The sequence below is a fragment of the Microcebus murinus genome, chromosome 4 (genome assembly GCF_040939455.1).
Source record: "Microcebus murinus isolate Inina chromosome 4, M.murinus_Inina_mat1.0, whole genome shotgun sequence".
Lineage (NCBI taxonomy): Eukaryota > Metazoa > Chordata > Mammalia > Primates > Cheirogaleidae > Microcebus > Microcebus murinus.
Window position 1 is genome coordinate 104,640,097 of NC_134107.1, and position 24,988 is coordinate 104,665,084.

The 24,988-nt window shown below is 42.7% G+C and overlaps 1 protein-coding gene across 4 annotated transcripts in view; it reads right to left on the reverse strand.

Moving 5' to 3' along the window:
• The window catches only part of NFRKB (nuclear factor related to kappaB binding protein), a 32,499-nt gene extending 12,134 nt beyond the window's left edge, over positions 1-20,365 (reverse strand). For 2 of the 4 annotated variants that reach the window (XM_012783316.3, XM_012783313.3), the window contains exons 1-17: positions 20,259-20,365; positions 17,202-17,355; positions 14,307-14,508; positions 12,458-12,585; positions 11,239-11,413; positions 10,543-10,680; positions 9,155-9,228; positions 8,202-8,286; positions 7,642-7,822; positions 7,279-7,387; positions 6,928-7,054; positions 6,620-6,685; positions 3,943-4,022; positions 3,789-3,835; positions 2,480-2,540; positions 2,106-2,280; positions 721-827 (exon numbers count right to left, since the gene is read on the reverse strand). In XM_012783316.3, the coding sequence (XP_012638770.1) occupies positions 721-827; positions 2,106-2,280; positions 2,480-2,540; positions 3,789-3,835; positions 3,943-4,022; positions 6,620-6,685; positions 6,928-7,054; positions 7,279-7,387; positions 7,642-7,822; positions 8,202-8,286; positions 9,155-9,228; positions 10,543-10,680; positions 11,239-11,413; positions 12,458-12,585; positions 14,307-14,508; positions 17,202-17,336 (1,890 nt within the window). In that variant the 5' untranslated portion in view covers positions 17,337-17,355; positions 20,259-20,365. The remainder of the gene's footprint in view (positions 1-720; positions 828-2,105; positions 2,281-2,479; positions 2,541-3,788; positions 3,836-3,942; positions 4,023-6,619; positions 6,686-6,927; positions 7,055-7,278; positions 7,388-7,641; positions 7,823-8,201; positions 8,287-9,154; positions 9,229-10,542; positions 10,681-11,238; positions 11,414-12,457; positions 12,586-14,306; positions 14,509-17,201; positions 17,356-20,258) is intronic. The other 2 variants (XM_012783315.3, XM_012783314.3) reach the window with 2 other exon arrangements.
• Positions 20,366-24,988: the final 4,623 nt, after the last annotated feature.

The window sequence follows — 24,988 nt, forward strand, 5'->3', positions numbered from 1 at the left end:
GGGAAATAAGAAACAAGTCAGACCCAGATAAAATAAGTTACTTGGGCTCTAGAGAAAAACCACTGGATAGAAGTCCCAGCTGATAAGCAGATTATTAACTCAGCCTAGCTGTGTACTTCCAATGACTCACCAAATCGTTCTGCAAAACAAGAAATGCTATAAGACTACTGAGATATTGATCCACTTCCACTGTAAGGATACTGTGAACTAAGTACCAGCCTTCTCTTTACCGTAAGCTAAAGGAAAGCCTAGCACTAAATTTGTGCTTCACTGACAGCAAGGGTTTTTGGTCATCACTATTCATTTTTTTTTTTCTCTTTTGAGACAAGGTCTGGGTCTGCTGCCCAGGTTAAAGTACAGTGACATCATCATAGCTCATAGCAACCTCAAACTCCTTGGCTCAAGTGATCCTCCTGTCTCAGCCTCCTGAGTAGCTGGGATTAAAGGTATGTGCCACCACACTCAGCTAATTTTTTTAATTTTTTTGTAGAGATGGGGTCTCACTATCTTACCCATGCTGGTCTCAAACCAGCTTCAAGCAATCCTCCGTCTTGGCGTCCCAAAGTGCTAGGATTACAGGCATAAGCCACCGCACCTGGCACCATTTTTAAAGATATCCTTTTTCCCTTACTCAATTTAAAAATGTTACATTTTATATTTCCTAATAAGTTTTCTTAAATCCATCCTGGCAAAGCAAAAGTAATCTCTTCTCCACACTACCTGAGTGCTGGTGACATCTGGTGCAAGAAACTGGGAGTCCTTGAGCAGTTCACAGATCTCTGCGCGTGTGCCTTCTCCATTAGGCAGCCGAGCGGCAGCATCCCGAACTGATGACATCAGGAAATGCAAAGTCCAAGAGTCAAGCAGGGTTCCTACTGAGAACTATATGCCCTGACCTGCTGGTGGGGGAAGCTCCCTGGGGTTCCTGTTCCTCAGCCTCACGTGACTCAGCGGTAGGTACACACTGCCCTCTAGTGGCTGGAAGCTTTGCCACTGGCGTTCCCTGCACACTCTCCACATTACACAAAATTGTAAGTAAAGGTCTATGGACACCTGAGAATTCAGTAGACCCATGAACTCAGGTGGGGAAAAAAATTACATCTGTAACTAAAATTTAGCATTTCCTTCAATTATGAACTAAAGTAACATATATTGGCAGTGCTGTGAAGGTGCATAGAAATCAGGTTATTTTCATACAACACAGCCATTGCATGACAACTCAGAACATGATTTACACTCATTACTATTTGGAATTACAGTAGTTATAAAACCTGCTGCCAGATCTTGTCACTTAATATCATCATGAAAACATATATATTTCTGCACCATAAATTTGTATTAACATTTTGATAACTACTTCAACAAGACTGGTTTCTTTTGTACCTCCATGTATTTTATTTGAATACATTTAAAAGCATAATCCTGCGAAGGGATCCAAAGGTTTCATCAGACTGCCAAAGGTATTGATGGCACAGAAAAAGGTTGAGAACCCTCAATTGTTTTTAAAACCGACAGGGTCTCACTCTCACACCCAGGCTGGAGTACAGTGGCCCAATCCCAGTTCACTGGAGCCTCAAACTCCTGGGCTCAAGTGATCCTCCCATCTCAGCCTCCCAAGTACCCGAGACTACATTAGCTGGTGTGCACCACCAGCTAATTTTTCAAATTTGGGTAGAGATGGGGTCTCAAACTCCTGGCCTCAAGTGATCCTCCTGCCTCGGCCTCCCAAAGTGCTTGGATTATAGGCCTGAGCCACCGTGCCCAGCCAAGAAAACACCTTTTAAAGCAATCATAGCCTGGAGGAAGCAAATTCCTACATTAAACCTAATATTTCCTACAGCTAAACTAATATTTAGCTGGCCTGTGGGCAATTCCTAAATGATCACAAATATGAACCCAAACTTCAGAAGAAACACTGATTCCTGGCATCAGTCTCTGAGGTTAGAATTTCCTGTTCCTCCAAACCTTCCAAAAACTATCACTCACCCTCAAAGCCTGACCTGAGTAGGGGGGTGGGAGAGGACAGGAAGACAAAGTTCAGAGTTGATTAGAGAAAAGCTTTAGGGTGAAAAAGGGATCCTTGATAATAAACACATGCCACATACCAAGAGATAGGATGGTGACGTAGGCAGGCCGGTCAGAGCGCAGCAGGGAGTGCTCCCGAGCCTTGTTGAGTGAGGTCTCCTTGTCAAACACTCCCTTCACCGGCCCCACCACAGACTCAAAGCCATGCATGCGAAAGGTGAACGCCTTATGAGGTTGGCTGTACCTGTAACGCTCCTACCAAGAGAAAAGGGACAAGAGGTTCCTAAGATAGAACTAGTAGAGTTATCTCAAGGGCTCCCTTACAATAAGGGGATCCATTTGCAGAGATTAAAACAGCAAGGAAATAGGTGATCCCACTAGAAATATTGAGCCAACAATGGATGGTCCTCAGACCTAGTCACTGAGCAATGGAACAAAGATAGGTATTTCTTACCTGCTCCTGAAAAACCCGTTTCTCCTCCCCTGTACTGGGCCGTACCACATAGTCAGTTCTTCTGGAACATAAAGAATTTTATATCAAATCTGAGACCTAACATATGGGTCACAGAGCTCATCACCCTTTCTTCAGAACCATTCCTTCTGCAACAGTAAAAATTGTGCCTTTGTAGGTACAAATTCTTGCAAAGGTGAAAAGTCTACTTTCCAGCTCCTACCAAGTAACATCTGCTAGTATTTCTAAATTTACTTGATTACTAGAAATATTGAAAGGTGACCAGGCGTAGTGGCTCATACCTATAATCCTAGCACTTAGGGAGGCCCAAGACGGGAGAATTGCTTGAGGCCAGGATTTCAAGGCAACATAGCAAGACCCCATCTCTACAAAAAATTTTAAAAATTGTCCAGGTGTGGTAGCATGCACCTGTGATGCCAGCAACTAAGGAGACTGAGGCAGGAAGATCACTTGAGCCCAGGAGTTTGAGAATACAGTGAGCTGTGACACCACTGCACTCTAGCCTGAGCAACAGAGCAAGATTCTGTCTCAGAAAAAGGAAAGAAATCCAAAAAGGTATTGGGTAGGTGGGAAAGAGGCTGACATTTTTGCCTACTGTTTTTAGTATTACTACTAAGAAAGAGCATTCTAACTACAACAAAAAATTCATCCTAAAGTAACAAAGAACTTCAAGTATGTTAGATGACAAGGGTAGTTTTTCTGCCCATAGAGCAAGTGCCCAAAAGTTGAGTCCTACATCTCCATTACATGAAGCAAGAGTTCTGCCACACTTAAGTTGGGCCTCTGTGTTGGCTGGCCTCTAACTACAGAACCACACCAGACTAGAAACAGTAATGTGAGACCAGGTGATATAAAGAGCTCAGGAATAGGAGTCAAGGGATCTGAGCTGGAGTACTACCACTAACCTTCAGCAAGTCACTTAAACTCATGCCTCAGTTCCTTCATTGGTAAAATGAGAAAGGTAGATCAGATGAACCCTTCTCAAATGGAAAGCAGGGAAGGGTGCACAGGGAAAAAACTGTGTCTATGAACAAGGCAGACCACATACCCCTCAAAGACTCTGCTGCACGGTCCTGCCCCAGTCAACAAGCCCCTCCCCAGCAAGTCACTCTTACTGAGGGAAGTATGGGGCCGCCTCAGGTATGCTGAAGCAGGCAACAGTCAGAGGACTCCTAGGATCTCTGAAGTCCATTACGGCTCTAACATACGAAGACACATCAGAAAAGCCATGGCAGTACCTTAACATTAGGATTTCATGGGACACTACCCACTATGAGAGTATTATACTCACACCCGAGGGACAGGTGTTGTAGCATCTGAGCTGTCTTCATTTTCTTGCTAGAGAAAAAGAAAACATTAACAGGTAAATGGACTAAAGAATTCTGGTGAACTTAAGGGCTCTGGAAACTCAATAAGAAAAATCTGGTATTTCTTAAAAACCATACCTTACAGAAGGCCTGGTCTTTGGTCTCTAGCCACAGCTGGAAGAGGGCAGCTAATTCCTTTTCGTTATCTTGGGATTGGCCTATTAGAGGAACAAAAAGACAAAAAATAAATATCTAAGGTGTTACTGAGAATCCTAGTTTCTCCTTTCTTGACGTATCTATCAAGAGAGACCACATCAGGAGCTGTGGCGATGACCCTTCCATTCAGTGGAAGTCTGCCTGGACCCCTCCTGCGTGCCACCTCATTAAATCATTCACTCCGCAGGTACCTGCTGAGCAGCCACTGTGTGCCAGGCACTGTGTGCAAAGCTGGGGTTATTCAGTGAATTCAGACTCTCCCCTCATGGAGTTTATAGTCAAATGAGGAAAGAGCTCATACTAAATAAAATCAATTCAAACAGTAGCAGGCATCACAAAGGATATTATGATAGCTTACACCAGAGAGTTGTCCCAGTCTTGCACGAGAGACAAAGCTTAATGGCTAGTGGGAGGCACAAAGGCATTCCAAACACTGGCACAGCAGTTAAAAAGGCCCCAAGGCAGGAAAAAACTCTCCTTGCTCCGGCCTGCCCAGAAAAAGATAGGTACAGCCCCTGGAACCTCCTCTCATGTCACTGCTCAGACTTTGACTGCAGCACTTGGCTCACGATGGTTCCTATGTCTCCTGCCCAGGCTAGAAGCCATAGGACCAACATCAGCCAGGTCTGCTGGTGTGAGGGCAGCAGCTACCCTTCTCAAAGAGGCCGTTTAGACAACATCCACCAGGACACTCATCTTTGTTTTCACTAGTCAATACACAAAACCCTGATACCACCAGCCACAGAAAGCTGGAGGGCTGAGTAGTTGCAACAGAAAGCATCTGGCCCATAAGCTTAAAATACTTACTATCCAGTCCTAGGAGAAACATTTTGCCAACCCCTGATGTAAGTATCCCCACCATGGCTACTCCAGCCCAAGCTGGACAGAGCCAGGAAGTGCTGTGCACAGTCAGCTGTCATGAGTCACCTCAGCTCACACTTAATCCTCATTACTCCACTAAGGAATCACTCTCACTAAAAAATTCACAATTTCTTCCATATTCAGAAATCTTTAGACTTTATCTTACTTAATCTTTTAGGAACAATGGAGGCTAATGACCGTTCCCCACTTTCTAAGCTCTTGTCCCTTGGCTTCCAAGACTCAACCATCCCAGGCTTTCCTCCTGTCTCTGCAGGTACCTTGTGTCCACATGCTCTCCACTGAGCCCCTCTGCCATGGAGTTGCCCCAAGGCTCACTCCTCAGCCCTCTTTCCTCCTCACTTTACACTTCCTCCCAACGCATACCCTTTACTGTACACATGCCAACAGCTCTCCACCTTCATCCTCTGGACTGAATTCTAAACCCACACATCCTACTGCCTGTTCAACTCCACTTCAATACCTCAAAGGCAGCTCCAATTCAGCACATCCCAAACAGTACTCGTAATCTGCACCCTCCCCAGAGTCCAGTCCTCCCCAGCTGCCTACCTCAGCAAACAGCGCCTTCATCCACTGGCTACAAACTGAGCAGAAACCATGCCTAACACTGCTCTTCCTGCACTCCCCGATAGCCAATTCACAACCAACTCCTATGGCTTCTACCACCTCAAACTCAAATTTATTCATTCTCTCCACTGGGTCCAGATTAGCTCTCCCATGCACATAGGTGTGACCATTTTAAATCCCTGGCACTGACAGGCACTGTTTCCTCCACATGGAATATGCCTCCCCTCTGTATGCCTGGCTCAGTGCTATTCAGCATTCATCTCTACTCAAATGCCACCTCCTTGGGAAGGCTCTTCCCTGACTCTCCAGACTACACCAATTCCTAATAAACTCTCATCCTTTCTGGTACTTCTCCTTTACAGAAATGATCAGTTCATTATTTAATCTGAATGAGTATTTGTTCCCCAAAGAGACCTTAAACCAGATGAGGGGAACACTCTGACTTAGAAACCCTTATATCCTCATTAGACTAGAAGCAGAATATATATAATAAACAAGGAATGAATGACCACGGTTTTCATCACTTGCTCTCCAATGTGTCTCCTTATAGACCACTCAAGAGAGCAAAGAGAAAGGTTTGTGAATTTCCATAGAAAACCAACACTAAATTTCCCTCATAAGGACAGCCACCAAGTTATTTCAGGTGCATGTTATGACAACAAACTAAGTGGGGCTTTATAAATTTAAAACAAAAACAAAGTCCCTGTTCTTTAGAAATAGCTTATTCGGGGCTAACATCTCATTGCACATTATCCTCAGTAGCAAAGCCCATTTTTAGGAAAGAAAAATAATTATATTAAATTAATCCCAAGTCATTGGTATGGTAAAATAAATGTTGATGCTATTCCAAAATACCCCTGCAGATTTAAATGTAGCCTTCACCTGACTGCACCGTAATAGAAGAGCTGCTCCTTGCACTTCAGCTTTGCTGAGCCAAAGTCCAAGGGGGGTTGGGGGTGGGGGCGGAAGGTGAAATCCACACCTTTAGAATACAAAAGGGATCTTGAAGGATTCCTTCACAGAGCAAAATAAGGTCTAATATTGCCTCTTTTTACCAATATGCTGGGCTGTATTAACTGGAAGGCAAAAGAAGCTTAAGGAAAGAAATGAGAGAACAAAAACCTGGTAGGGGTAGGTAATATGAATTACTTACCAAGCAATTTCCACTGCTGGGTTTTCTCTTTGAATTCAACAAATGGAGAGAAACTGGAAGGAACAGCTGCAAGAAATGGAGCCCATCAACAAGCCACACAGATCAAAAAGAGTGCTAAACTCAGAAATAACTGCCAGCCCTGAGCTGAGATAGCATCTGAATGTTCCATGGTACATCAGGATAGCAGAGACCTCCAAGGCATGGCATTATGCAAAGGCATAAAGGATCAGATGAGCAAAGCCACAGTTTACTGCAAAATTAGACAAAAAGGAAAAAAAATACTAACCCCACAAAAAAGAGCACCTTACCTCGGCTTTCTCCAGCAAGATACTGCAGGGCTGGTAACACTAACTCAGCCCAGTTGGGGGCCGCAGAGAACCAGCTGTTGAGGGAGCTAGCTGGAGATGACTGCCAATCCAAAACTCGCTCTTCTAGCTGAGGGAAAGTAAAGGCAGAACCCAGTTGGCTTTCTTTTTTACACCAGCAATTCCACAGATATGCCAGGGCAAGCTGGAGTATATTTGTCTAGAGTTTGTCCAAGTTACAAAGCTACAGAACTTCAAGAGAAACCCAGAGTTCTGCTTCTGAAGCTATAAACGATTAAAGATTTTGACAATTTAAAAACTTTGATGTGCATCTGACTATTCCAAAACTCTTACCATGGGAAGGCTAGCCTGACTCTCTAGCAGCAAAATCTCTAACAGAAGAGAGAAGAAGCTGGAAGATATTTCATTGATTCCAAGGCAAGGCTTGAGGTCTTCAAGGGGCCTAATAGGGAAGAAAAATATAAGAACCAAAAAGACCAAGAATATATCCCCAGATCAGTTCAGGCCTCCAAGCCTCTTAGCAGTCCTAGAAGAGTTCAAGAAAGGAGCGCACAATACATTTTCCCAACAGAATCCCTGGGACTCAAGGCTTACAGGTTCGACACATCACAGCCAGCTACAAGTCCAGGGGACTGGGTACGGCCCTTGGCTTAACCTTTCACCCTGAGCATCATGTCATCTCTGCTGCTCACTTACTCTTCCTTAATAGCAGGAATGGCCAGTGGAGATGGGGCCTGTGAGAGAGGGGGGACCCCTTCAGCATTGCTCAGGGGCTCAGTCAGATCCTCTGCCTCGGATTTGATCATTTTTATTTTCTTCTTCTTCTTTTCCTCTTTTTCCTTAACCTTTTTTTTGAGGACAGCCAAGTCATATAGGGCTGGGAAGAGAAAGTAACACATGTTACAGAATTATATTTCCTGCATCATGACATAAGAGGTCTTATCTGCTTGTTCTTTTCCCAAGGGCCACTAGTCAAGGACAGAAAAGTCTCAGTGATAAGACATTTAGATTTTTTAAAATCCAAACTCAATGAGTGACTTATAGCTTAATTTTAACATCTATAAAGACCCAATGATCTGTTGTACTGATTTTAAGTTTGCTACCCACCTATAAATCCATGAGAGGAAGTAACAAAACAAAGGTTATCCACACACTAGAAGATGTGATTTCATTTATTTTTGCCACAGGTAGACAGGCTCATGCAATTTAACATCAGTCAGGTGAAGGCTACCTAGCGGGGACCCACAGTCATTTACCTGCTAGAGAGCCCTTCCTGCCAGCATTTACTCGAGTCATGATGTCACTGAGGGTCAGGTCCCCTGTCAAAAGGTCTGGGTGATCCTAGATATGATATTCAGAGATTTGGTTATGAAGGCCCAAAAAAGGAGCAAAAACTGATGGTAACTTTGCCAATTTACCTAACAGATACAATTAGGTGTTATACACTTGAGGAAACAATGTTGAATTAATAACACACAGAGAAAAAAACTACTCTTCTTCACAATAGTATGCAGGTGAACCAAGTTTCAACCTTTATATTGTACAGCATTTACAGTCATAAAGCTCTTCTGCATTCTTTTTCTCATGTGCTCCTCAGTCGTGGCATTACATTATAAAATATTATATTTTACAAAGTCTGAAAATGAGGTTCAGAGAAGTTAAGAGACCTATCCAATAACACACTAATTACAAAAGACAGAACTCAGTGCTGAATTCCAGTGTGGGACTCTTCCCATCTCACTTCTCTTCCTTAGGACTATCTGTTCTTCCAGAAAACATATCATTTTTTTCTCCACTAAACTCTCAGCTTGGCACTAGCTACCTTGATTTGGTAAACTGGAATAACGGAAACAGTAAAAATTGGGAAGAACACAGGATCTGACTTTTGGCTCTACCAGGTACTGGCTGTAGGACCAAGATCAAGCTCCCAAACCTCTCTGAGCACTGGTAAGATGGAGATGATTCATACACTAAATAGTATCACAAAGATCAAAGCTGACACTACATTAAGCATGCCTTATAAAGTCAAAGCACAAGTTGTCTCACATCTTTGAAGCTAACTAGCCTCACTGACAATGCTCCTGCCCTGACAATGGTAAGGAGGGAGCAAGCGTATCTGAGGTAGTCACTACCAGCATCTTCCCTCAGGACAGCCAATCCAGAGACATTAGACTGAAAACCACTGATGCCACACCCCTGCCAATCTTACTGGTTGATGTTTCCGCTTCTCATGGTGCTTCTTTAACATCATCTTCAGGTCACTGTCCCCCAGTTCTATTTTATCTGAGAGAAAATGAACCAAACCAAATGGACTAGGTCATTCACTACCATGATGCTTCAATTTAAATCTTTCTGGTCCCTTGTTACACTCAAAAGTAACACACTTCGGCTGCGCGTGGTGGCTCACGCCTGTAATCCTAACTCTCTGGGAGGCCAAGACGGGCGGATTGCTCAAGGTCAGGAGTTCGAAACTAGCCTGAGCAAGAGCAAGACCCCATCTCTACTATAAATAGAAAGAAATTAATTGGCCGACTAATATATAGAGAAAAAATTAGCCGGGCATGGAGGTGCATGCCTATAGTCCCAGCTACTCGGGAGGCTGAGGCAGCAGGATTGCTTGAGCTCAGGAGTTTGAGGTTGTTATGAGCCAGGCTGACGCCACAGCACTCACTCTAGCCTGGGCAACAAAGCGAGACTCTGTCTCAAAAAAAAAAAAAACCACTTCTGAGTTTCCCTACTGACTTCTGTGAACTTTAAGAACCAATATGGCCGGGCGCAGTGGCTCACGCCCGTAATCCTAGCACTCTGGGAGGCTGAGGCGGGCGGATTGCTCAAGGTCAGGAGTTCAAAACCAGCCTGAGCAAGAGCAAGAGCAAGACCTTGTTTCTACTATAAATAGAAAGAAATTAATTGGCCAACTAATGTATATAGAAAAAATTAGCAGGGCATAATGGTGCATGTCTGTAGTCCCAGCTACTCGGGAGGCTGAGGCAGTAGGATTGCTTGAGCCCAGGAGTTTGAGGTTGCTGTGAGCTAGGCTGATGCCACGGCACTCACTCTAGCCTAGGCAACAGAGTGAGACTCTGCCTCAAAAAAAAAAAAAAAAAAAAAAAAAAAAGAACCAATAATCTTGAAACAGTCACAGGATCAACACTTCCACTTTTCTATACATTGTTAATAAATGATTTCAGTTACTTAACTGGTCCTAAAACATACTAAAGGTTTTTAACATCCAAATAAAAATTCTTTTCCAATTTCACAGGCACTCTGAAGAATTGCTATGGCTCAGGTTAGTCCTCTTGTTCCATTACTGAACTGTCCCTTAGTACTGCTATTTTAAGATTCAGCTTTCTTTAGTCCAAAATATCAGCTGATCAGCTGGTGAGGAAATTTTTCAAAACAAATGAAAGAAGGCAGGCCTACCTCAAGATGCTATAAAGTAGAATGGTACAAAAACGTCTCCAAATTGCCTAGTCCTAAGAAGCACTGCTGTCTTTCTGGCAGTAAGAATCTAGTCCCCACCTCCCTCTAAAGGAGCTGTTATATCTACATCGTTATTGCCCAAAATGGCAGCAGCAGCAGCAGCTCAGTTCTCACCTGTCGTTTTCATATCCATAGTTGAAAGCGTGGGCACCACCCTCAGGGGCACCGCAGGACTAGGAGAACGTGCTGGGGAGCTCGGAAGCCATGAGCTGAGATCTTCAAAAGAAAATTTTTCTTGTAAATCCAACGTGGCTGTGGACTCCAATAGGGGAGATTGGGTAAGTGGCCATTTGGATTCAACAAGGCTAAGCCAACAACATGGAGGCCAGGGTTCCACATTCCTTTCTGACCCTTCCCCAGACGAGCTGGAGCAGACTTAGGTCATTAAATGGCTCCTCCAGGAAGAGAGACGTCAACAGAGTGATGGGGTCGCATTGCAGCAGGCCAACAGTCACTACTACTCTCCTGTAAGGGGAAAAGCAGTTCTCTCAAGTGGCACAATGGGACCAGTCAGGCCTACTGTGGAGAGAGCCCTGCTGTGCAGGGATTTATCCAAAAGGTTCTCACCTAAACTGAAATGCCACTCGACCACAAGGGTAAAAGGGCATCTATTCACTCCCCACCTAACAGCAATGTCTCAGCGACCCGAAGACCAAGGGCTTCTGAGTCTCAGTATCCACCCCCCAGACAAGACAACCTGGAGGGCTTCTTTGCGGGGGAGATAAATGGCTACCACTGGCTCCAACCAGACAAACAAGCAGCCGATGTAAATCCAATACCCAGCTACCCGAAGTGCCCAAGGACACTCACCCTCTTCATCAGATGACATAGCTGTGTCACCACACTCCTCCTTCACTTCCCTCAAGACCTTCAAGTAGCGCTGCTGGGTCCGCCACTCCCGCTCCTCTGGGGTACGGGATGGTGAAGGGCGCTTCTGCCGGAAAGAAAGGGCCGGGCCACTCCGCCGGGCCATCTCCAATAGATCCTAAGAAGAGATCAAATACAGGAGCGGGTACATCTCAATATCTGAATCTTGTTCTGGAACAATGGACTCTCTATAAGTCTACTTTTTCTTCTCTTCAGTGTTAACTGAGCGCAATTCCTTCCCTCCAGATCACAATGAAAGATGTACATATATGAGTATGTCCAAACAGAAAGAACATATATCGATTACATGGCAAAAAATCCCAAAGCTGAGTGCTGAATTGCCCTACCAAAAATGAACACTTATAGACACCCAAGTATTTCTATACCAAAGCTTAAAGAACCACTTCCGGTCAAAACAACTTTGCCTCTAAGAAATTACCACGCTAATCCAGACCCATGGCCACTGACTTTGGTGTGCTACATATCCATCACAGCACTCAAGGGCCTGTGCACCCTTGCATGTCAATTCCAGAGCATCCTAGTTTTCCTTAACAACCCATGATGGATTTGAAACCCACTTGTTCATCTTGGTAAATATTGAAGCTACTTTATTTAATCAGTTTCAAGCAGCACTCTTTTTTTGAGACAGAGTCTAGCTCTGTTGCCCGGGCTAGAGTGCCGTGACATCAGCCTAGCTCACAGCAACCTCAAACTCCTAAGCTCAAACAATCGTTCTGCCTCAGCCTCCCGAGTAGCTGGAACTACAGGCATGTGCCACCATGCCCAACTAATTTTTTCTATATATTTTTAATTGTTCATTTAATTTCTTTCTATTTTTAGTAGAGATGGGGGTCTCACTCTTGCTCAGGGTGGTTTCGAACTCCTGACCTTGAGCGATCCTCCCACCTCAGCCTCCCAGAGTGCTAGGATTACAGGCGTAAGCCACCGCACCCAGCCAAAAAGCACTTTTTTTAACGTCTCTGAAATCAGGATACATCTTAAAAATGATCCTAAGAAAGGATTACAATTTAACTTTGTCATACATTAATTGGTAGCACTTTTTTCTTGGTGGCATCTTTTGTGTTTTGCGTCAGAACCTCTTTTGGAAGTCATACCAGAGTTCACTGCCCATGTTTCACATCCAGTCCCCAGCATTACTTACACTCCGGGAAGCAAGAATCTGCTTCAGCAGCCGATGGAAATACTGCTGCTGGGAACTGAGGTAGCGCTTGTACTGTGACTTGAAGCAGAGCTGCCGATACTTGACCACCTCAGGGTTAAAGTGTCCATCTTAAAAAAACAAAGGTACAACTACATATACATCAGTCAACACACATTTAATGTGGCAAACTGTACCACTAAACTTAAGGGAAAAGTGAATAATTAAGAGACTCTGGAAAGAGAACCAAGAGTAAAAGAGTGCTGAAAAGCAATGACAGCTCATTGCTCGAGGCTAATAACTGCAACAACCCCAGTAATGCAACTGTCTTCAGCAACACCAGCAACTGAAATACGGTACTGGTCAGAGTGAAATATACAGAAATTCCCACCTTGACATTCCTTGTTTGTATCCTTACCAGACTACTGCACAATTTCTGGGGAAGGACGCCAGCATAAAAGACAGTGCTAACATTTCATAAAGACCCTTACAGAACCCCTCTAAAGCTAAGCCAGTCTCCTCACGTTTGCACTACCATAGACAGTATATTCCCAGCTTCAGTGAAACAGATCTCTGCCAACCATAGCGGGGAATTCCTCTTTACATGAATAACCCATCAAAGGAGGGAATGCTAATTTTCAACACTTAAGAGAATGAGAGAATTGAAATGATGAGCCTGTTCTCTCCAGTCTTCAGCAGCTGTGAAGTGTCCAGTTTAACACAACTCAAGAAGATGTGCTGCCCTTGCAGGGCCTCCTGCCAAAGCAGTCACCCCAGAAAGGAGGGGGAGAAGGCTTTTTTTGCTCTTCTCCATAGGACTGAGAAGAAACTGTGACCCAAGAGTGACCCCAAACCATTTTGCAACCCCAAATGTAATAACTGATTCAGGTGAGAATCACCTATGGAAGCAAAACTCACTGGGCAAAATGGAGGCGTTCTGAGAATTGCCACAGATTGCTTCTTAATTACAAAGGAAAAAAGTACCTTTATAGAGGTCTGGCAGACACCACTAACCAAGTGATCAAATACGGCATTATCAAACAGAAAAATGGACCCCTTGTGCCTCTCGAGATGACATGATGGGAAAGAAAGACAGCATTTCCCAGAGCATATCCTTGCCAAAAGCATTTAACCCAAATCTAACCATGGGGAAAAAGGAAGACAAATTCCTAGAAAGCTTGACATTTTACAATTAAAGTGTCCTGGGTTCTTCAAAAATGTCAGTGTTATGAAAGACAACAAAAGGACCAGCAGGCCCTAGACTCAAAGAGCTAAAGAGACATAAGGCCCAACACAATGCGTGAACCTTGCAGAGATCCTGGATTTAAACAATGATAAAGGACATTTCAGGAACAATTGAGAAAATTTGAACGTGGAATATTCTATATCATTTTTTCAATGTAAAATTTCTTAGGTGTGATAACAGAAGTGTGATTATGTGGGAAAATGTCCTTAAGAGATATGTACATGCTGAACTGAAGTGCTTGGTGAAGTATCATGTTTTCTGTAGCAAAAAAAGCATGTGTACATATATATGTAATAAAGCAAATGGCAAGCTGTTTTTAAAAATGTTTAAAGATTAGTCATAAAGGCTACCTCTGGTATGCCAGAAATGTTTTATTCCTTGATCTGGGTGGTGGTTACACAGCTGAGTGCTTATTACATATTTTCTATATAAATTAATACATTATTATTTTTTAAATGGCCTAGGCAGCAAAGTGTTATACAAAACCACTCTCTGCTGGCTCAGTATCTGTATGTGAAAACAAACAGAATAAAATGAAGAAAGAAATATCCACATAGGTGAATGCATTCATACACTCCTCTCAAAAAAGAATCCTGAGCTACGGACCTCGAAAAAGCTTCTGGGCAATGTGCAGAGGGTTCCCAAAGCGGAAGTTCTCTCCACTGAACAAGGCGAGGATGAGCTCATTTTGCTGCTCAATACTGTCCTCAGGAAAGTGAGGCAGATACTGCTGGAGGTGTTCACGCTGAGAGTCACTTAACACTTCCTGCCATGTCGAGAGGCTGACAACATCAAAGAATATCTCAGGCTAGGAGAAATAGAAAAAATAAAAGAAAAATAAGTTTTTAAGGATTTTTTGCGTGTTTAGTACATACATAAAACTTACCATTTTTACGTATACAGCTCAGTGTCTTTAAGTACATTCACAGTTGTTGTGCAATTATCATTACCCTCTAAGTTTTTAAGTTTTTTAAACAAACTAAAATTCTAATGATCCCTACTCAATTCTCAAAACTTAGAGACTATTGAAGTCTAAATATAAACTACAGTCTATACCCAACAGTAAATAACAATCCAGAGGAAAATGATCTAATAAAGAGAATCTCACTTGGAAGCCATCTCTGCCAATAAGAGCATGACGTTGGACATCTGAGTTCAGCTTAAACTGAGTGGCAGGAAAAGGTTAACATGGGAGGAAAGAACTTGAGGAGTTGAAGATGCCTGCTAAGAGTGAAAAGAAACAGGATGGAGTTCCATTTTCAACTTACGAGTTATATATTGGGTAGCTTCTGTGTGCCAAGTACTAAGCTAGACTGGCATATATATTGTCTGGAAGGGGAACAATTAAACATGCAATTACAATATAGTTTAAGAAGTGCTGATGTGTGGCTGGGTGCAGTGGCTCACGCCTGTAATCCTAGCACTCTGGGAGGCTGAGGCGGGTGGATGGTTTGAGCTCAGGAGTTCGAGACCAGCCTGAGGAAGAGCAAGACCCCATCTCTAACAAAAATAGAAAAAATTATCTGAGTATGGTGGCACATGCCTGCAGTCCCAGCTACTCGGGAGGCTGAGGCAGAAGGATTGCTTGAGCCCAGGAGTTTGAGGTTGCTGTGAGTTAGGCTAATGCCATGGCACTGTAGCCGGGGCAACAACAACAAAAAAAGTGCTTATGTGTACAAACACATACATGCCACACTTAAGTCAGAAAACACCCACTAGACAAAGTGACATTTAAGACAGTACAGGGAGGCCAGGCACAGTGGCTCCTGCATGTAACTACAAATTGCTGTATTCCCAGGACTTTGGGAGGCTGAGCCAGTTAAGACTGCTTAAGGCCAGGAATTCAAGACCAGCCTGGGAAACACAGTGAGACCTGGTTTTTTTTTAAAAAAAAAAAAAAGAATAGCTAGGCATGGTGGCACGTGCCTGGAGTCCCAGCTGCTCAGGAGGCTAAGGTCGGAAGATACCTTGAGCCTAGGGGTTTGAGACTGCAGGGACCCTTGATCATGCCACTGCAATACAGAGCAGGACGCCATCACACACAAAAAAAGAAAACAAAAAGATAGCAGAGGGGTAGAGGGACAAGGAAAGGGGGGGAAAAAAGATACACTGGAGGAAGAGGTTAGAAATTCAAAACAGAGCAAAACCATAAAAACTAAAGAAAACTAACAGAAAAGAAAAGATAGCAGTTACTGTGAGGGGAATGGAGAGGGATGAGATGGGGATGGGTAGGCAGCGGGCTTAAATGGTACACATTTTATAGGATATGTGGTATATTTCACTTTCATTTTTTTAAAAAAAGAGTTTAGGCAACATTTGGCTAGAGCAAGGACAGCGAAGGAGAGGAGGTAGCAAACAGTAGAGAGAAGCAAAGGACGTGTAAACATGTTAAATAGACCCATCGAAGGGTTCAAGCAGGAGACAACAGAAATACAACCACTTACACAGGCATCTTTGCATGAATGTATCAAAAACACCTCAAACTCAATGTCCAAGGTCTTTCCCTGCAAACCTATTTTTGCACATCATTTTATTCCTTGCATCTAACTCCGTGTATGGCATGGAGCAGGTACTTAATAAAGCAAGCATTTATGGACTAATGAGTAACATAAAGAGATTTCCTTCAAAGATGCAAAGAAAACATGGATGGGAAGTATATATACCAACTGCAGTACAGCTGTTAATGCGGCTGGAAAGGGCACCCTTGTGTCTTTCATTTTATCTACAATGTTTGACATAGTATGAAAGAAGAATGTGAAACAAATATGACTAAACGAATTATCTCTTAAAACTGGATGCATAGATGAATGTTTGCTATATTATACTCTACACCTGTATGTTTGAAATATGACAAAACAAACAAAACATATACTTAAATGTTTTCACATACATCGTGGATTATACATAATACGCACTTAATAAATGGTAGCCACCTTAATAATGATGATGATTACACATCTTGCCTGTGAAAGTGGCCAAAAGGACACTGATAGCCTATCCAGGGCATATACTATTATTTAACTAGATGGTTACCTTATGGACAGAGAAAATATGTTTGGATTTTGTTTAATGACTCACAATATAGTAACCATTTTCATGTAAACACAAATGTAATTCTGCTTTTAAAATATACAACCTTTTTTAATTGATGAAAATTATCTTGTTAAAAATGAAGCTTATATTATCAAGTTATTTTGACATGTTATTAAACATTCAGAATGTAGCTTATATTTTCTTCCTTAATCAGAATATTAAACAGACTTCACACTTAAAAAAAAAAAAAAAGATAACTCTGCCTGTAACATATAAAATGAAGAAAAGGGAGCACAAAAAACAATTGAAAACTGGTAGAGAGTAAAAAGGTACAAGGGTGGGGAACCTGCGGCCTTGGGGCCACATGTGGCCTTCTGGATCCCTAAGTGTAGCCTTTTGACTGAATCCAAATTTATCTGTTACAGGGAAGCTGAGCGAGGAAAAGACTACCACAATGTTACTACTTACATCTTCCAGAAGGTCCTCTGGCAGACTAACCCTGGTGCCTCCCAGTAGGCAATCCTCCATGATCCGAGTGCCATGGCCATCTCCACAGGGACCAAGTTCCAGGGGATCTGTCAGCATGTGGTCTAAGGAATCCATTGTTTACTCCACAGGTGCTCTAGACAAATATATGCAACTTGAGACATAAAGGCAGAAATCCCAGGGATCTGCTTAATGCTAACACTCCTGCAGAAAAGTATCAATCCCGAATTCATTCTTACACCCGAACTACAGCTAAACAGCTCTTCTCCCTTCTGCCACCACATTCCCATTGGAACTTTCTTTTTTTTTTTGAGACAGTCTCACTCTGTTGCCCAGGCTAGAGAGTGAGTGCCATGGTGTCAGCCTAGCTCACAGCAACCTCAAACTCCTAGGCTCAAGCAATCCTTCTGCCTCAGCCTCCTGAGTAGCTGGGACTACAGGCATGTGTCACCATGCCCAGCTCATTTTTTCTATATATTTTTAGTTGTCCAGCTAATTTCTTTCTATTTTTAGTAGAGATGGGGTCTCGCTCTTGCTCAGGCTCAAACGATCTGCCCACCTCGGCCTCCCAGAGTGCTAGGATTACAGGCGTGAGCCACCACTCTAGGCCCCCATTGGAACTTTTAAGTCTTATCTAGTAGGACTCCTTTCTCAGACTGCTTCTATAGTAAATCTTAAATTCATAAATTTCTTATAACTATATTTTATAGATGAGTAAAATGAGACTCACACAGTAAATGATAAACAGATCACACATTACATAATTTATACTTCCCAGACCAATAATCTCTCTACTGCAATCTCTCTTTAATGACTATTCATTTTTAGCAATTCTTTGTTCTTTCATAAAAGAAAATTCACTAAAAATCCACATACACTAAAGCTCAGACACTAATAGTAACAGTTACTTCATGAGGGCCTATCAAGTGTCAGGCCTTTCACATATCTCATTTAATTCTTACAATCATAAAAGGCAAGGTTATTGCATCCATTCTACAGATATTAAAACTGAAGTTAGATAATTAAGAAGTTGCGGCCAGGCGCGGTGGCTCACGCCTATAATCCTAGCTCTCTGGGAGGCCGAGGCGGGCGGATTGCTCAAGGTCAGGAGTTTGAAACCAGCCTGAGCAAGATCAAGACCCCAGCTCTACTATAAACAGAAAGAAATTAATTGGCCAACTAATATATATAGAAAAAATTAGCCGGGCATGGTGGCGCATGCCTGGAGTCCCAGCTACTTGGGAGACTGAGGCAGGAGGATTGCTTGAGCCCAGGAGTTTGAGGTTGCTGTGAGCTAGGCTGACGCCACGGCACTCACTCTAGCCTGGACAACAAAGTGAGACTCTGTCTCAAAAAAAAAGTTGCCCAAACCCAGAGGCTGTACTGAAAGTCAGGTCTGCCTGCCTGCAAACCCATGTTCTTAACAGTATACATAATACCTCTTGTATAAATCTTCAAAACTTAAATCACGAAAAGGAAGCTTCTTGATATGACTTTGTTAGTCCACATAAATTCCTGAGGTTCCATGCACCTAACCATGACAGCCAATACAGTCAGTGGCCAATTTGCTTTTAGTTGGTCCATCTGACCTTTATAATCCTGTAAAGTGATGCTAATTTTCTCCTTACAATAACAACACTGATCAGCTTTAGAAAAGTACATTGTTAAAATATTTTGAAAGAGTACCTCACAAGGCTGATGGCTGGGATCAGGTGTAAAGCTGACAGCATAGGACTAAATGCTAACAGTTCCCTGGGGAGCTTGAACTCAAACTTACTCTACAAACACTTAGCATATCCATTCTCTCTAGCTCCTATTCCTACCAAATGAGCTAACCAGCATACTGAAATGAAAAGGGAAAAAAAGGACTTAACAGTTGAAACACCAAATTTCTAGCTCAGGCCTGCCAATAATTCTCAGTGACATTCCACAAATCTTACTACACCAGGTGACAATTTCGGTATCTGTAAAATGAAGGGGAAATGGACCACATCCTCCCTACTGTTATTTTCAGTTCTGGAATCCTGCAATGAATAACCTCTACATGAGTGACAATTTATATTACTCAAGTACTTCTCATTTCCAAAATTCTCAAATGATAAAGAGCAAACCTGTAATTAACTATATGTAAAATGAAGAACCACTCCACTAAATTATTTCAAATTCTCCTGAAGATATTTCAGATCTACATAAAGACACAGCAGAAAGATTCCTGTTGATCAAGGAAGCTGGGTGGTCTGCAAGCAATTGTGCCCCTTTAGCACATGGTGAAATGACTTCCTAAACATGTCTGGTGCCTAAATAACTGAAGCAGCTGAGAAAGCACATGGCATATGAGTTTAATAAAACATTAAATATGAAAAAAAGTAGAAGAAACCTGATGCTTAGAATAAAATCCTCTTAATAGAACTGGCATAGAACAGAGTATCAGCTGCAAAATCAGTGCCCTACCTGACTCTTACAAGGTCCATCTCTATTCTATACAACTTGCTCCCAAGTTTCTTCAATTACAGTGGAAGTCCAGCTAAATTTAATCTATTCCAGTGATAATCTTTGCCCTGCCACTATTCTGAAAAGGATCTCAAAATACAACAAGCAGGTAGCTGCCAGGGAGTTGGAACCCCGGAAGCCAAGGATTTCTGAATCTTGGACCCCTTTACTAGACCAGTAAAGCCTCTCCCAGTGGCCTTTCCTCTGCACCTGAGCTAACTTTCCCTCCTGGACCCTCCCCAACACAGAAGCTAAACCCTTGGCTCCTTCCGGAGCAACTGCCGGCTCCAAATCCGTCGCCCCGGCAGCATATCCCTCTGTCTCCGACCCGCCAGGCCCAAGGCCCGGGTCCCGCCCCTCCAACCTGCGCCTCTCGCCCTCGCCCCTCCCCCACATCGTGCCTAATCCTAACCTAACTCCCACCCACCCCGGCCGCCCCGCTCCTCCTCCCCATGGCCACAGGGGCAGCGACTTCGGAGACCCAGCTGCCTCCTCCCTCCGCTCGCTGGGGACACTTTAACCCTTTCGCCGCCGCCGGCCCGCCCTCACCTGAACCGCGGGCCCGGGTCTCCTAACCCGCTGGCCTTCTCCGGCCGCGAGCTCCCGGACGCGCTCGCTCCCGCAAAGCGTCTGGGTGCGTGCACGTTCCGGGCCCGGGCGGCGGAAGGGGCGGGGCTGCGCGGGGCGGGACCTGGCGGGGCCGTGGGCGGGGCTACGGGGCGGGGCGAGTGAACCCCGGGGTCCTAGAGAGCGCTGTCGGTGTTTGGGATGCAGTTTCCTGCGGCTTGTGCTTTCATCTTGTTCCGAAGCTTCCCGAGGGCACAGACCTTGTGGGTCTTCTTTGCCTCACTGTGAATTAAGGCTCCATACATAGCCCAGGAGCGAATGCAGTTTTATTTACTGCCACTTACAAAGAGCATACCCTGCCCCAGGCACTACGCTAAGCACTTTCTATCCACACTGTTACTACAGCTGTCTGAGCTGTGCAGCACTGGTGCCCATTTGACAGCGAGGAAATCGCGGTTCCTCGAGGTTCAGCGAGGAGAACACAGACCTCAGCCTATGCCCCCGAGTGTCCTTGTTTCTCCCTCCCGTCCCCGGCCCTGGATGTCCAGGAAAAGGTTACACACATTGGAAAACTGCATTTTCAATTAAACCCTATAATGTTCCTCTTGTTAAATATCTAGGTCTCTTTCCTCTTTATTCTCTGGGTTTTATTTGGACCGGCGTCAGACTAGGCGTTCCACAGTTCCTCCCACCAGTGGTGTGGAGACCCTTCATGCATGGGATGGAAACGTCAGGGAAGCCAGCGGCCAAGCTAGCATTCCTCCCTTGCTGGAAAATAGTGGTTTCCAAACAAAGCCTGACCTCGGTTCCTCTACTGGCTCCACGGATGCCCTTAGCTCCTGTCACATCGTCGAGAGGTTCTTGAATTAGAAACTACCAAGTGTAAGCGGCAGTGGAACATCATTCCATAGTTAAGTCAATATTTCCCTTTCCTTGCGCTGTGACCAGACTGGAGAGAGCAAAAGGGTCAAAACAGTGTAAAATATACTTTTTAATAGACTTTGTTTTTTGGAGCAGTTTTAGGTTCACAATAAAATTGAGCAGAAAGATCAGAGATTTCTCAAATATTCATACGTAGCTTTCCCCCGTTATCAAAATCCTCCTCCAGAGGTGGAACATTTCTTACAATAAAACCTACATTGACACATCATCATCCACCGTTACAGTATAACACAGAGTAGTTTCACTTACTTAAAAATCATTTGAGCTCCATCTATTCATCCTTCCCTCTCCTCCACCCCTGGCAACCACTGATCTTTTTATTGTCTCCATAGCTTTACCTTTTCTGAAATGTCATTATACAGTATAATGTATACAGTATGGAATTATATACAGTATGTAGCCTTTCCAGATTAGCTTCTCTCATTTAGTAATATGCATTTAAGTTTCTTGCATGTCTTTTCATGGCTTGATAGCTCATTTCTTTTCAGTGCTGAAAAATATCCCATTGTTTAAATATACCTCAGTTTTGTCTATTTACTTACTGAAGGGGATCCTGATTGCTTCCAAGTTATGGCAATTATGAATACAGCCAACTGCCAAACTGCTTTCCAAAGTAGCTGTACCATTTTGCATTCCCACCAGCAATGAATGAGTGTTCCTGTTGCTCCACATCCTCATGAGAATTTGGTGTTGTCAGTATTCTGGATTTTGGCCATTCCAGTAGTCTGTAGTGGTGTCTTACATTATTTTAGTTTGCATTTACCTGCTGACATAAGATATGGAGCACCTTTTCATATGCTTATTTATTATCTATATATATTCTTTGGTGAGGTATCTGTTAAGGACTTTGGCCCATTTTTAATAGGATTGTTTATTTTCTTATTAAGTATTCTTTGCATATTTTGGATAACAGTCCTTTATCAGATGTCTTTTGCAAATATTATCTCCCAGTCTGTAGCTTATCTTTTCATCCTCTAGACAGTTTCTCTCTTAGAGCAGGAATTTTTAATTTTAATGAAATCCATATTATCAGTTATTTCTTCATAGATCATGCCTTTGGTATTGTATCTAAAAAGTCATCACTAAACCCAAGGTCATCTAGATTTTCCCGTTATCTTCTAGTTTTTATAGTTTTGTGTTTTACATTTAGGTCTGTAATCTATTTTAAGTTACTTTTTGGTTTTTGTTTGTTTGTTTTCTTTTCTTTTCTTTTTGAGACAGGGTCTTCTTCTGCTGCCCAGGCTAGAGTGCAGTGGCATCATCATAGCTCACTGCAACCTCAAACTTCTGGGCTCAAGCAGATCCTCCTACCTCAGCCTCCCAAGTAGCTGGGACTACACACGTGTGCCACTACATCCACATTAGGCTAGTTTTATTTTTATTTTCTGTAGAGACAGGGTCTCACTATTGCCCAAGCTGGTCTCAAAACTCCTGGCCTCAAGCAAACCTCCTGCCTCAGCCTCCCAAAGTGACAGGATTATAGGCATGAGCCACTGTGCCTGTCTTTGAGTTACTTTGTATGAAGGGTATAAGGCAGGCATCCTCAAACAGGCCACATGTAGGTGTTTTTGCCCATTTGTTTTTTACTTCAAAATAAGATATGTGCAGTGTACATAGGCCTGTGCTCTTGCTCAGGCTGGTTTCGAACTCCTGACCTTGAGCAATCTGCCTGCCTCGGCCTCCCAGAATGCTAGGATTACAGGCGTGAGCCACTGCACCCAGCTATATTATCTATTTAATATAGTGTGAATCTATACTGTATTTATATACTATCAGTATAGATCTATACTATCTGTGAGTCTATTTCTATGTTTGCTATACTGTCTCATTATTCTACTCATCTATTCCTTCACCAATCCATACTCTCTTGATTACTGTAGCCTTATATTAAGTTATGAAGTCAGGTAGTGTCAGTCGTCCAACTTTGTTCTGCTTTAAAATTGTGTTACCTATTCCGAGTCTTTCACCTTTCCTTATAAAATCCAGAATCAGTATGTTAATATCCACAAAATAACTTGCTGGAATTTTTATTGAGTGCGTTGAATCTATACATCAAGTTGGAAAGAACTGACATCTTGACAATGTTAAGTCTTCCTATCCATGAACACAAAATAATTTCTCTATTTGGTTCTTCATTGATCTCTTTCAAAGCTTTATAGTTTTCTTCATATAGATCTTATGCATATTTTATTAGATTTATACCAAAGTATTTAATTTGGGAGCATGTTAATGTAAATGGTATTGTATTTTTCATTTCAGTTTCTGTTTGTTCATTGCCAGTATATAGGAACATGATTGGATTTTTTTTTTTTTTTTAGGGACAGGGTCTCACTCTCTTGCCTAGGCTGGAATGCAGTGGCATGATTATAGCTATGGTCACCTCGAACTCCTAAGCTCAAGGGACCCTTTCAGCTCAGCCTCCCAAGTAGCTAGGCTTTAGGCCACTGCTCCTGACCATAACTGACTTTTGTATATTAACCTTGTACTCTGCAAACTTGCTATAATTGCTGATTAGTTCCAGAAGCTTTTTGTTGATTCTTTTGGATTTTCTGCATAGATAATCTTGCCATCTGCAAACAGAGTTTTATATCTTCCTTGCCAATCTGTATAACTGTTAATTCCTTTTCCTGTCTTGCTGTGTTAGCTAGGACACCCAGTACGATGCTGAAAAGCAGCGGTGAGAGGGGACATCCTTGACTTGTTCTTGATCTTAGTAGGAAAGCTTTGAGTTTCTCATCACTAAGTATGTTTGCTATAGGGTTTTTGTGGATATTCTTTATCAAGTTGAGAAGTTCCCCTCTATTCCTAGTTTACTGAGAGTTTTTATCATGAATGGGTGTTGGATTTTGTCAAATGTTCTTTCTGCCTCTATTGATATGATCATGTGGCATTTCTTCTGTTTTTGTGATGGGTTACAAATTGTTTTCAAATGTTGAACTAGCCTTGCATAACAGGATAAATTCCACTAGGTTGTGGTGCATAATTCTTTTTATAAATTGTTGGATTTGGTTTGATAATATTTCATTGAGGATTTTTGCATCTATGTTCATAATATTTTTAAAAATATCTTTCTTTGCTTTTCATATTAGAGTGATGCTACCCTCAGAATGAGTTAAGAAGCATTCCCACTGCTTCTATCTTCTGGAGATTGTAGCAGATTGGTATAATTTCTTCCTTTAATGTTTGGTAGAATTCACCAGTGAACCTATGTGGCTTGGTATTTTCTGTTTGGAAGGTTACTCATTATTGATTCGATTTATTTAATAGATATAGGCCTGTTCAGATTGCCTATTTCGTCTATAAGTTTTTACAGACTGTGTGTTTTAAGAAATTGGTCCATTTCATTTAGGTAATCAGATTTGTGTGTATATATTCATAGTATTCCTTTGCTATCCTTTTAATATCCATGGCATCTGTAGTGATGTGCCCTCTTTCGTTTCTGATTTAGTAATTTGAATCTTTTCTCTTTTTTTCTTAGCCTAGCTAGAGGCTTATCAATTTTATTGCTCTATTCAAAGCAGATTTTGGTTTTATTTTTGGGTTGTTTTTTGTTTTTTTTGAGACAAGGTCTCACTCTGTCACCCAGGGTAGAGTACAGTACTATGTATGATCATAGTTCACTGCAGCCTCAAACTCTTGGGCTCAAGCAATCCTTCCGCCTCAGCCTCCCAAATAGCTAGGACTACAGGCATACTCCACCATGCCTGGCCAATCTTTAAAAATTTTTGTAAAGTGGAGATCTTGCTATGTTGGCCAGGCTGGTCTGAAAT